General features: G+C 48.5%; 1 protein-coding gene and 1 non-coding gene across 2 annotated transcripts; one reads left to right on the forward strand and one right to left on the reverse strand.

Moving 5' to 3' along the window:
- Positions 1 to 5,252: 5,252 nt before the first annotated feature.
- DNAJB8 (DnaJ heat shock protein family (Hsp40) member B8) lies at positions 5,253 to 5,957 on the reverse strand. The gene has a single exon (XM_049766548.1). It carries the CDS (start codon positions 5,955 to 5,957, stop codon positions 5,253 to 5,255), a length of 705 nt encoding a protein of 234 aa, XP_049622505.1.
- A 4,319-nt stretch (positions 5,958 to 10,276) lies between these two features.
- LOC125998360 (U1 spliceosomal RNA) lies at positions 10,277 to 10,434 on the forward strand. Its single transcript, XR_007491949.1, has one exon. It is a non-coding gene; the product is annotated as a U1 spliceosomal RNA (small nuclear RNA).
- Positions 10,435 to 13,610: the final 3,176 nt, after the last annotated feature.

Raw genomic sequence — 13,610 nt, forward strand, 5'->3', positions numbered from 1 at the left:
ACCAAATACGGTGCTGGGGATCGAACCTGGGGTATCTGAGTGCAAGGCAAGAGCCCCTACCCCTGAACTATCTTTCTCCAACCCAATCATTCTTCATTTAAAGACATGACCTCTCAGAGACATTACGTGGAATCGGGCTCAGCCACTTGTCAGCTAGTTGGCTTCTTCTCTCTGTACATGCTTGAGATCCTCTTATGTATAGGGGTCCATGAGCTGTTGGGGAGAGTTGAGTGAAAAGGTGGGTGCCCACCTGGCTGGCCACCTGCTACTCCTCCAGCATAGGCCTTGGGGTCTCTGTCCTTTATGTCCCTCCAACCCCAGTGCTTTCCCCAAGATACATATGGTCTGTGGTCCCCTTTCTCCAAAGTTTTAAATAGATATTACACTATTAAGAAGGCCCATGGTGACCATCCAAGGTGAGATGCCAACCTGGTCCCTTCTCATGTGTCCTCATATGAGTCCTAGCACTGAGGGTGGGGGTCTGTGGGTTCAGAGCCTGGAGCTTGCCTGGTCCTCAAAGACACTTGGTCCATATTCCTTGAATCACATTGAAGTAAAGATGTCAGACACCTCTGCAAGTTGGAGATAGTTTCAAAATAAAAGCACACTTAGGGGCCAGAGACATAGCAAAGCAGGAGGGCTTTTGCCTAGCATGGAGCTGACCTGGAAGGAACCCCATTCGATTCCTGGCATCCCATAGTGTCCTCCAGCTTGCCTGGGGCAATTTCTGATTGCAGGGCCAGAAATAACCCCTGGGCACTGCTGGGTACAGTACAAAAACCAATCAATCAATACAGTTTTAAAAATTAAAAAAAAAAAGAGGGGGCCAGGGAGATAGCATGGAGGTCAGGTTTTTGCCTTGCATGCAAAATGACAGTGGTTCAAATCCTGGCATCCCATATGGTCCCCCAAGCCTGCCAGGAGTGACTTCTGAGCATGGAGCCAGGAGTAACCCCTGAGCGCTGCTGAGTGTGACCCAGAAACCAAAAGAAAAATTAATTAATTCATTAAAAATAATAATAAAGAAAAAGTGCACAATGGGGCGAGAGTGATAGCACAGTGGTAAGGCTTTTGCTTTGCATGCAACCAACACAGGATGGACAGCGGTTCGAATCCTGAGCCTGCCAGGGGCGATTTCTGAGCACAGAGCCTAGTGTGCTCAGTGCTGAGTGCCACTAGGTGTGACCCAAAAAAAAAAAACAACAACAAAGCACACTTATAGGGTAGGGTAGGGGTGACAAGAGAGAAATGGTAGACATTGGTGGCAGGAAATAATTGACTGAAACTCAACTATCAGCAACTTTTTAACTCTGTCTCTCATGGTAACTTATATTTTTTTAATACACTTACAAGATATTTTCTGCAGAGTGGCACTTACTGGGCCCACAGGTAGTGAGAAGGCCTCATGTAACAACAACACCACACAACAGGGAGCTTGGTGCCCTGAGGCCTAGCTGGCAGGAGACCCTTCTCGCTTCTTGTCTTACAAAGGAGAGATAGCTCCTGAGAACCCTCCTGCTGCATCACCCACATGGAGGGGACCACAGATACCAGGGACAAAAGCTGAAACCCATGAAGCACCCTTGTCCACCCTTGTCTCCTTTGACCTACCAACCCATGAGTTGGCCGTGTCCTGTCCCAGACTAGGGTTTAGCGTGGAGCATAGCATCAGATCAGGTATGAACTCAGGAGTTATCCCTCCCTGAAGTCTTCCCACTTTGACATGACGAAGCACTTTCCCATTGACATGCTTGTGGTCCACTCGGACCCCTGGTTCCATACCTACCCACTCCTGAAGCAGCCAGTCTCCCAGGCCCACTTCCTTCTGCTCTTTAAAGCAGAATTATTACATTCACTCCAACAAGTGTTGGACTTTTCCTTCTTTATTTCTTTATTTTTGGTGTTCGTTTTGACCACACTCAGCAAAATCTCAGGGAGCATGTAGTGCCGGGAATGGAACCCAAGGCCTCCCACATGCAAAGCATATGCTCCAGTGCTTAGTTCTGTTTCCCCACTTTCTTATTTCTTTTGTCATTATTATTTTTTTGTTCTGGGGGCCACATAGAGTAATGCTCAGGGGTTACTCCTGGCTCTGCACACCGGAATCACTTCTGATGGTGCTCAGGGGACCATATAAGATGCCAAGGATTGAATTCAAGTTGGCTTCATGCAAGACAAGCACCCCCCTACCCACTGTACTATCACTCTGGTTCCCCATTTTCGTCTTTCTTTCTTTCTTTCTTTCTTTCTTTCTTTCTTTCTTTCTTTCTTTCTTTCTTTCTTTCTTTCTTTCTTTCTTTCTTTCTTTCTTTCTTTCTTTCCTTTCTTTCTTCCTTTCTCTCTTTCTCTCTTTCTTTCTCTCTCTCTTTCTCTCTTTCTTTCTCTCTTTCTCTCTCTTTCTTTCTTTCTCTCTCTTTCTTTTTCTTTCTTTCTTTCTTTCTTTCTCTCTCTTTCTCTCTTTCTTTCTCTCTTTCTTTCTTTCTTTCTCTCTCTCTTTCTTTTCCTTTCTTTCTTTTTCTTTCTTTCTTTTTTCTTTCTTCCTTTCTTTCTCTTTTTCTTTCTTTCTTTCTTTCTTTCTCTTTTTCTTTCTTTCTTTCTTTCTTTTTCTTTCTTTCTTTCTTTCTTTCTTTCTATCTTTCTTTCTTTCTTTCTTTCTTTCTTTCTTTCTTTCTTTATTTCTTTCTTTCTTTCTTTCTTTCTTTCTTTCTTTCTTTCTTTCTTTCTTTCTTTCTTTCTTTCTTTCTTTCTTTCTTTCTTTTCTTTCTTTCTTTTTGGATGCAGCAGGGGACCATACCAGCAGTGTTTAGAGCTTATTCCTAGCTCTATATTCAGGGTTGGCATCTGTGCCCTGTCCCTCATGTCGTTCCCCCCCCCCACCTGCCCCAATATCTGCTGCCTCCCTCTGTCATTCACCTCTCCTGTAGGCAGTTTCAGGAGCTAGGTGCCTGCCAGGAGAAAGGTGAGGGGGAATGGAGCTAATTCAGTATGGGTGTGTCAGGGAAGGTCCCCTAAAAGTAGATGTGAGTGCTGGACAGACATAAACTATACTTCTGACAGGGTTTGGGGGAGGCATATGCCCAGGATTCAAACCCAGGTTGGCTTCTAATTTCCATATTTCTAACTGGGACAAAAAGCATGAGTCAGAGGTCCCTCTTAATGCCTGTACCTGGGTCAGTATCAGCAGTAAGGACAGGATGCTGAGGACAGACCCTGGGGCCTAACTGGAGTGACCAACCCAGGCTCATAAAAACTCCTTCGGGCTCCAAATTCTTTTTGTTTGTTTTGATTTGGGGCCACACCTGGAGGTGCTCAGGGGGCATTCCAGGCTCCTTGCTTGGGGCTTGCTCCTAGGGATCCTCTGAATACTGTACAATACTGAGAAGGTGAATCCAGGTCTCCCACATGCCAAGCCTATGCTTAGTCCATTGGGCTCTTTCTCTGGCCCCTCCAAATTATTTTTTTGAATTTTGATCTTTGGGCCACACTCAGCAATGCTCAGAGATTACTCCTAGCTCTGTGCTCAGAAATCACTTCTGGCAGGTTCGGGGAACCATATGGGATATGCCAGGGATCAAACCTGGGTCCATCCTGGGTTGACAGCTTGCAAGGCAAATGCCTTTCTGCTGTGCTATCACTCCATCCCCACCCTCCAAATATTTTTAAGCACCTACTATCTCTATACCCCAGGCTCACCCGAGAGCACCATGCACCTGCTGCTTTGGTGAAATTTAGGGTCCACTGGGATATGGAATAAATCCCTTCTCTTTCTTATTTTCAAATATGAGATAATCTTGGCTATTGTTTATTATATTTACTTGCTTATTTGGGGGGCCATATCTGGCAATATTCAGGGATCACTCCTGTCAGGTCTCAGGGAACCATTTGGAATACCAGGACCAAGCCCGGTATTCACGGGTCAGCCATGCACAAGCCATGCCCTACCTACTGCACTTTGCTCTGGCCCTAACCCCTACTCTTTCTCTGGGTTACTCATTCAGAGTTGCAAGAAGTTTGGGGAGATTACTCAGAAATGCAAATACTGGGGTCGGAGTGGTGGCGCAAGCAGTAGGGCATTTGCCTTGCACGCACTAACCTAGGACAGTCTGACGTTCAATCCTCCGGCATCCCATATGGTTCCCCCAAGCCAGGAGCGATTTCTGAGTGTGCATAGCCAGGAGTAACCCCTGAGCATCACCGGGTATGGCCCAAAAAAGGAAAATTAAAAAAAGCAAATACCACAGTTCCCATCCTCAGGGCACTTGACAGAGTTCCTTACGTGTGTCTCTGGGTTTGTGGGTTTGCAGCCCCCAAATACTCAAGTACCTCCTTTCCCACAAGTCCCTCTCCCACATCTCACCAAACTGCCAATGAATGACCAAGACCAAGTGGACAACACACGAACGCGCGCGCGCACACACACACACACACACACACACACACACACACACACACACACACCCAGAAGAGCATGCAGTCAGGAACTGGACCTGCTTCAGAGCATACAAACTTGGGGCCCAAACAGGCAGAACCTCCCACCCCACATCCTGCCTCTGGGGGCTGAGCAGCTGTGCCCCCCACCCCCACTCCAACATCTGCCTCTTCCCTCTGCCACTCGCCTCCCCTGTAGGCGGTTCAGGAGCCAGGTACCTTCCAGGAGAAAGGTGATGGGGAATGGAGTTAATTCAGTATGGGGGGGTGTGTGTGTGTCAGGAAAGGTCCTCTTAAAGCAGATGAAGTGCTGGGCAGACACAAGAGGACCCTCCCCTAAGCTGCTGGGCCCCTGGCTCCAGTCAAGGGAAGTCTGATATGACAGGATCTCAGAGTAGGGTATCCTGGGGACTGCCAGCAGGTTGGGGAGCAGAGAGGCCAGGCCCAAAGGGTCTGATGAGGAGGAGGGCACAAACTGGGCAGAACATTCAGAATTAAGGGTGGGGTGTGCCAGAAGTCCCCTGAGAACTAGCACATGGTGCTAATGCTTGGATGGTGGAGATTCAGTGCTAATGAGAGGGGTCAGTCTGGCAGGTGGCCTTTCAGATGGCATGGCCCAGAAAGGTGACACGCCAGTTTCAGGAGTAGGGGGACACAGCCCCCCAGAGTCCCAGGTCACTTTAGCAAGGCCACAGAAGGGGTCCCTAAGATGTCCCCTTCGGCCTAGAATATTGGGGGAAGCTGATGCTCTGAACTCACTTGGCCCTTTTATTAGCCATCAGCCCCTCCTGTCTGGTGCGGCAGGGGGCCCGGCCGGGTGGCCCTTACTTATTGTCCACTCGTTTGAGCTGCTCTTTGCCATTGATGGTCACCGACTTGAGCTGCCCGTCCTCCTCCACCTCCACACGCTCCTGGCCATTCTCCACGATGCGCTTGGTGGTGACCTTGTGTCCGTTGACCATCTCGGTAGAGGACATCATCGACTTGAAGGCTGAGCCGCCAGAGCCCGAACCCCCAAAGGAGGTGGAGGAGTAGGTGGTTCGGCTGGCCGTGCCCCCACGTCCCAGGCCGTTGAAGGAAGAGAAGGCCTCCATAAAGGCTGGGAACTCTCCAAAGCCTGCCGCCGAGAAGGCATTCCTCAGGTTGTGGCCCCGGCCTGGACGCTCACTGCTGAACGGGTTGTCCCAGAAGTCGAAGGAGAAGGGGTCCAGGCCGCCGAAGAACTCACGGAAGATGTCTTCAGGGTTACGGAAGGTGTAGCCTGCCTCGAAGGGGCTGTTGTAAGGGGTGCTGGCACCCCCACCAGCCCTCCAGTTCCCACAGCTGGCCCGATCATACAGGGAGCGCTTCTTGGGATCTGACAGGACCTCGTAGGCCTCAGACACCTGTTTGAACTTCTTCTCTGACTCTTCTTTGTTGTCAGGGTTCTTGTCGGGATGCCAACGCAAGGCCAGCTTGCGGTAGGCCTTCTTGATGTCCTCTGGGGTGGCATTGGCTTGGACCCCCAACACTTCGTAGTAGTTAGCCATGCTACGAGTGGCCGGCAAAGGCCGGGGCTGGGGCCGGGGCCAGTGGGTTGAGTGGGCCCGAGGCCCAAGGGGGGGCGGAGCTGGATATAAGGGAATGGTGGGAGGTTCCCTCTATAGGGGAGGCCTTGCTGGAAGCTCTCAATAGGGTGCGGGTTCTTCCCGAGAGTTCACCTCTTCATAGCATCCCTTCTCAGTGACAGGGGCACGCCTCCACTGAGGGGGCGGGGGAAGGGGAGGGACACTGTGGCTGAAGGGCCAGACCAGGACAGGGGCTGCTGCCCAGCTGCACCCCAGAACCTTTGTGACATCAGGTCCTGGGTGGGGCACAACCCACCCCCACTTCTGGAGTAAGTGTGCTGAGCTGGGCACTTTGGCCTGATCCCTCAGAAGGAGGCCTCTGCTGCCAGGGGTGGGCCTGAACGTAGAGCTTTTCAGGGACAGGGAGGATATTGTGAGAAAAGGGGCAGAGGCGGGCTCGTCCCATGTGACCTGAGCCCAGGTGGTCTTCGAAGTCGAAGATGGAATCGAGGAGATGGGTCTTTGTGGGGTGACTCCGTGAAGCTCCGTGACCAGATAATTGGATTGGTAGTAAGTGGAGGGGCCCGGGTGTGGTAGAGGGCAGGGAACCAGACAAAAAATAGCAGAGCTGGGGTTCACTCTCCTTGGGGGTTATTCCTCATAGGGGAGGATTTGGGGGTCAAGGCCAGGCTCTGTCCTCCAGAGACCATGAGGAAACATTTGTGGCATGCAAGAGGCTCAGAAATGAGACAGGTTGGGGCCAGAGCTATAGCACAGCAGTAGGACATTTGCCTTGCATGCGGCCGATCCAGGATGGACCTGGTTCAATCCCTGGCATCCCTGGCATGCCCAAGCCAGGAGCGATTTCTGATCGCATAGCCAGGAGTAACCCCTGAGCATCACCGGATGTGGCCCCAAAACAAAACAAAACAAACAAAAAAAGGAAATAAGACAAGCTGGAGATCATGCAGTGTGTCAATGGAGGAGCAAGAGAGGCAAGGCCAGGACTAGGTAGGTAGCCCCACAGTGGAAAAGAAACACACACACCCTTTGCTCCAGTGAAGTGGGCAATGACCTTCAGTGTTGATTCATGGGCTTGAGGTTGAATGGTGCCTCCCCCCAAAAATTTCAGTCTTGACCCAGGGACCCCTTGCAAGGGATTGGAACTGGGGAGAGAGATTTTGGTGATCTCATTGAATGAAGGTTCTCCAAGGGAGCTCAGTCCAGTGAGATTCCATTCTGGGGGTCAGTTGTGTGCAAAACTGTTAAAAACTGTCCTAAAGAGGATACAGACACACAAGTTGAAGCCACGGAAGATGCCAAACTGCACGTGGGAATCTGGTAATCTCAGAAGCTGAAGATGGGGACAGCAGAATACCTGGCAAGGTCAGTATGTCTGGCAGGTTTGATGTGGTGGTTTGATGTGGCAGGTTTGATGTTGTATCCAGGGATACAATATGGTACCAGGAATTGAACCAGAGTCTACTGCATATAAGACAAACACCCCCCCCCCCAACACACAACTTGATTTTGTTGTAGCCTCCAAAGCCCTGGGTATGATCGAGGGGTAAATCCCCATTGGCAGCCCTAGAAACATCATATAGCAAGTAAGCAGAATGGTCTGGGCATACATATTCCTGTCACATGTATTTCTATATCAGTAGTTGGGATCAGCAATGAAAGAGGCTGACTGACCTTCACCTCCACCTTCACTTGACTCCCCTCCAGGCAAGAAGGAAATTACAGGGACCCATCTACCTCATGAGCACAGATGTATCTGTAGCCCAATAGTCTCAACCAAGAGACAGTCATCTTCCTCCTTCCTCTTCCTCATTCTCTTTTCCATCTACACCCCCCTTCAGTTGTCAAGGGCCCGGCTACCAGGCACAACCCAAACACCATCCTGACACGGTGGGTCACCAACCCCATATGGGGCCGCATAACATTTAAAAAAGTTGGTCCTGGGGCCGGGAAGATAGCATGGAGGCAAAGTGTTTGCCTTGCATGCAGAGGACGGTGGTTGGAATCCCAGCATCCCATATAGTCCCCAGAGTCTGCCAGAAATGATTTCTGAGCATAGAGCCAGGATTAACCCCTGAGCACTGCCGGGTGTGGCCCAAAAAACAAAAAAAATTGGTCCAAAATTGGGGCCGGGCGGTGGCACTAGAGGTAAGGTGCCTGCCTTGCCTGCACTAGCCTTGAACAGACCACGGTTCAATCCCCCGGCATCCCATATGGCCCCCCAAGCCAGGAGCAACTTCTGAGCGCATAGCCAGGAGTAATCCCTGAGCATTACCGGGTGTGGCCCAAAAATCAAAAAAAAAAAATTGGTCCAAAATTAACGTCTTTAGGACTTAAAGTCAGTCAAGGTCTACTGTGTCTACCATTTGATATAACACTCTATCTGAAGGCATATCAAATTTTCTTGGGTGAAAGGGGTCATAAGTGAAGAAAGTTTTGAAAACCCAAGTCTGACCGGCCCAAATGTTCAGGGGAACAAAGGCTAATGGCAGCATCTGAAACCCAAATCTATTCTCAAGAGGATTGTGCTGCCCCCAATTCCCAGTCTCAGGACCTACCCCGAGCTCCCATTCGTCACTTGGTGAAGGAAACAAATATCAGGATCCTTCCTGGGAGGGAGCTGAAGGTAATTTTGCATTTCTGTCCTTATAATTAGACTTGATGGGTCTAGAGGTGTAGGTAGTAGTGATCCCCACAATTCTCCATAGTGATGGGATGTTATAGCAAGCCCTTTGTTGGCTGGTTAGTAGGAGATGGGCAAAAGTAAGGTGCATACTGACAGAAGCCAGATTTTTTGTTTGTTTGTTTGGGGGCCACACACGGTGATGCTCAAAGGTTACTCCTCGCTACGGGCTCAGAAATTGCTCCTGGCTTGGGGAACCATATGGGACACTGGGGGATTGAACCCCAGTCTGTTGCAAGTCAGCCCCTGAAGAGGTTGACGGATGTAGGGATGGAGGATGAGATCTTTCCCCTCCAGCTCAGAGCACGCATCTGCCACCCTATTCAGCCAGCGGTTCTGAGGTGACAAGACTGAAATCCAAAGCCTCAGCATCAGTTCTAGCCAAAAGCCCCTCCTCGCCTTCCACAGAATCAGGTACCACCAATGGTGGAAGCAGAATCAGGTACCACCCTAGGGTGGGGGCAGAATGCCAGGTCACATCCTACAGTAGGGCCAATCACCAATCAGGGTAGGGTCAGTAACATAATAATCCCATAAAATGTTTACATACACAACACAGTCCATCCTTGACTAGTGTGCACAAGGCAGATGCTTTACCATTTGTACCACTGACCCGGCCCTCAAGAAGCCAGTTTTTGTTTTGTTTTGTTTTTTGGGTCACACCTGGTGATGTTCAGGAGTTACTCCTGGCTATGCACTCAGAAATCGCTCCTGGCTTGGGGGACCATATGGGATGCCAGGGATTGAACCCAGATCGGATGCTTGCAAGATAAATACCCTGGCCACTGTTCCACAGTACTATCTAAACCTCTGGTCCCAGAAAGCATTTATGATGCAAAAGAACTGAGGAGGTGCAATGACTGTGGAAAGACGGGATGGGGAGGAAGCTGCTAATAGCGAACATGGAGTTGGGGCCCTACTGCTAATAGTGGCACCTCTAAAGGTGGAAAATGTAGACATGCTGGTGGAAAACGGAGGTGGGTGGTAGAGGTTGAGGTGAAATGGTAAAGGTGTTGGAGGGTGGAGGTGGTGATGGAAGCAGAGGAACTGGAGGGGTGATGCAAGTAATAAAATTGTGAGAGAGGTGATGGTCCTGTGATAGAAGACGGAGGTGATTATGGGGGTGATGGAAGTGATGGTAGATGGCGATGGAGAGGGAGATGGCACGATGGAGGAAGTGACGTGGAGGAAGTGATGGTGGAAGGTGGAATGGGTGATGGAGGTCAGGGAGATGGAGACGAAGGTGGTGGAGGTGTTGAGGTATTAGTGGAGAGCTGGTGAGAGATTTGGTGAAGAATGGAGGTGGCTATGGAGTTGATGGTGATGGAGATGAAGTTGATGTAGGTGGTGGGAAAGGCGGAAGGGAGGGTGCAGGCGGTTATGGAGGAGAGTATGGTGGTGGTGATAAAGATGGCGGATTGTGATGAGCTGATGGAAGTGGTAGAGATTCTGATTAGATGATGGAGGGATGGGGTTTATTCTGGAAGTGGTGATGGGGTGGTAGTGATAGAAGTGGGCATGAGGGTGGAGGTGTGGGGGAAGTGATGATAATAGAAGTGTAAAAAAAAAGTCCATGCCTCCCCCCAAAAAGAAAAAAATACTTACCTGGCAGGGGAGATACCATGATCACGAAGGTGGTTTTCCCAGGGTGAGGCTTATCCATTGCACTCCGGATGTGCTGACCCCTGCGATTTCCCCAAATGTGGGAAACTCGACTGCATAATTTGTGGTAGTGAGGGACTGCACTCTCCCCTGTTTAAAAGAAAAAAAAAACTTGAACCCTATAAAAAGAACAGGAAGAGGGCCCGGAGAGATAGCACAGCAGCGTTTGCCTTGCAAGCAGCCATTCCAGGACCTAAGGTGGTTGGTTCGAATCCCGGTGTCCCATATGGTCCCCCGAGCCTGCCAGGAGCTATTTCTGAGCAGACAGCCAGGAGTAACCCCTGAGCACCTCCGGGTGTGGCCCAAAAACCAAAAAAATAAAAAAAAAGAATAGGGAGAAGAGATTATTAGAATCTTCCTCAAAGGGCTGGAGAGATAGCACAGCAGCAGAGCTTTTGCCTTGCATGCAGCCAATTCAGGACAGAAGGTGGTTTGAATCCCGCCATCCCATATGGTCTCTCATGCCTGTCAGAAGTGATTTCTGAGCACAGAGTCAGGAGCATCACCGGGTGTGACCCAAAAACAAACAAACAAAAAAGAATCTTCCTCAAAGATGAAATACAAATGGCCCTAAGTCACATGAAAAAATGTTCCACGTCATTAATCATCAAGGAAATGCAAGTCCAAACAATAAATACCTCACACCACAGAGACTTGTACTCATCACAAAGAATAAAAACAACTAGTGCTACCACGGATGTGAGGAAAAAGGGATGCTCTTTTACTGCTGATGGAAATATCAACTGCTCTAGCCTTTTGGGAAAACAATATGGACATTTCTCCAAAAACTAGGAATTGAACTTCCATATGACCCAGCAATACCATTCCTGGAAATATGCCCTAATAGCCCCCAAGCATAGTGCAAAAAGGCATCTGCAAGCCTATGTTCATTGCAGCACTGTTTCCAATAGCCAGAATCTAGAAACAGCCCAAGTGTCCAAGAACAGAAGAATGGATAAAGAAGCTATTAGGGAAAAAAATGAAGGGGCCAGAGAGATAGCATGGAGGTAGGGCGTTTGCTTTGCATGCAGAAGGATGGTGGTTTGAATCCTGGCATCCTATATGGTCCCCTGAGCCTTCCAGGAGCGATTTCTGAGCGTAGAGCCAGGAGTAACCCCTGAGCGCTGACGGGTGTGACCCCCCCCCAAAAAAAAAGAAAAAAGAAAGTGATGAAATTTGCTTATATATGGGTGGATTTGGAGAGTATCATGCTGAGGGAAATGAGTCAGAGGAGAGGGATTGACAGAATGATTGCACTCATTTGTGGGCATAAAGAAACATAGTAGGAGAATAGAACCCAAAGATACCAGAAACAAAAGCCAGAAGGACTAGCCCTTAATAGAAAGCTTGTCACAATGCAGGTCAGAGAAGAGACCACCTTGACAATGATAGTTGAAAATGATCGCTCTGGACAAGAACTGGGTGCTGAAAGGAAGTAAAATGTTATGCATGATACCCTTTCAGTAACTATGGCAAACAACAATGTCTAAAAGGAAAAAAGGAAAAGCACCTGCCACCGAGGAAGGCTGGGGGCCAGGAGAGAAACTGGGGACATTGTTGAAGAGAAGTGGACACTGGTGAAGGGATGAGTGCTTGAATATTGTACAATAGAAACTTAATCATAGGGGCTGGAGGGAGAGGTGGCACAGTGGTAGGGCATTTGCTTTGCACGCAGCTAACCTAGGATGGACCGCGCTTCGATCCCCTGGCATCCCATATGGTCCCCTAAGCTAGAGCAATTTCTGAGCGCATAGCCAGGAGTAACCCCTGAGTGTCACAGGCTGTGGCCCCAAAACCACAAAAGAAACTCATTCATGAACAACTTTGTATTTTGCATTTCAAGGTAACTCAAAGAGATTGTTTTGTTTTGTTTTGTTTTGTTTTTGTTTTGAGGCCACACTGGTGACGCTCAGGGTTTACTCCTGGCTATGCACTTAGAAATTGCTTCTGGCTTGGGGGACCATATGGGATGCTGGGGGATCTAACCACAGTCCGTCCTAGGTTAGTGCATGCAAGGTAAATGCCCTACCACTTGTGCCACCGCTCTGGCCCCTCCAAGAGTTTTTTTTTAATAAATAAAAAAAAATCCATTTGGATTTTACCTTCGTGCATGATGATAGCTGGGGGTCTACGTTCAATTTTTTGCAAGCGGCTATCCAATTGTGCCAACACCACTTGTTGAAGAGGCTTTCCCTGCTCCATTTAGGGTTTCCTGCTCCTTTATCGAAAATTAGGTGGTTGTATGTCTGGGGAACATTTTCTGAGTATTCAAGTCTATTCCACTGGTCTGAGGGCCTGTCCTTATTCCAATACCATGCTGTTTTGATAACTATTGCTTTGTAGTACAGTTTAAAGTTGGGGAAAGTAATTCCTCCCATATTCTTTTTCCCAATGATTGCTTTAGCTATTCGAGGGTGTTTATTGTTCCCCAGCTATCATCATGCACGAAGGTAAAATCCAAATGGATTAAAGACCTCGATATCAGCCCCAAAACCATAAGATATATAGAACAGCACATAGGCAAGACACTCCAGGACATTACAGGCATCTTCAAGGAGGAAACTGCACTCTCCAAGCAAGTGAAAGCAGAGATTAACAGATGGGAATATATTAAGCTGAGAAGTTTCTGCACCTCAAAGGAAATAGTGCCCAGGATACAAGAGCCACCCACTGAGTGGGAGAAACTATTCACCCAATACCCATCAGATAAGGGGCTAATCTCCAAAATATACAAGGCACTGACAGAACTTTACAAGAAAAAAACATCTAATCCCATCAAAAAATGGGGAGAAGAAATGAACAGACACTTTGACAAAGAAGAAATACAAATGGCCAAGAGACACATGAAAAAATGCTCCACATCACTAATCATCAGGGAGATGCAAATCAAAACAACGATGAGATACCACCTCACACCACAGAGAATGGCACACATCACAAAGAATGAGAATAAACAGTGTTGGCGGGGATGTGGAGAGAAAGGAACTCTTATCCACTGCTGGTGGGAATGCCGTCTAGTTCAACCTTTATGAAAAGCAATATGGAGATTCCTCCAAAAACTGGAAATAGAGCTCCCATACGATCCAGCTATACCACTCCTAGGAATATACTCTAGGAACACAAAAATACAATACAAAAACCCCTTCCTTACACCTATATTCATTGCAGCACTATTTACCATAGCAAGACTCTGGAAACAACCAAGATGCCCTTCAACAGATGAATGGCTAAAGAAACTGTGGTACATATACACAATGGAATATTATGCA

The sequence above is a fragment of the Suncus etruscus genome, chromosome 20, assembly GCF_024139225.1.
Source record: "Suncus etruscus isolate mSunEtr1 chromosome 20, mSunEtr1.pri.cur, whole genome shotgun sequence".
Taxonomy (NCBI): Eukaryota; Metazoa; Chordata; class Mammalia; order Eulipotyphla; family Soricidae; genus Suncus; species Suncus etruscus.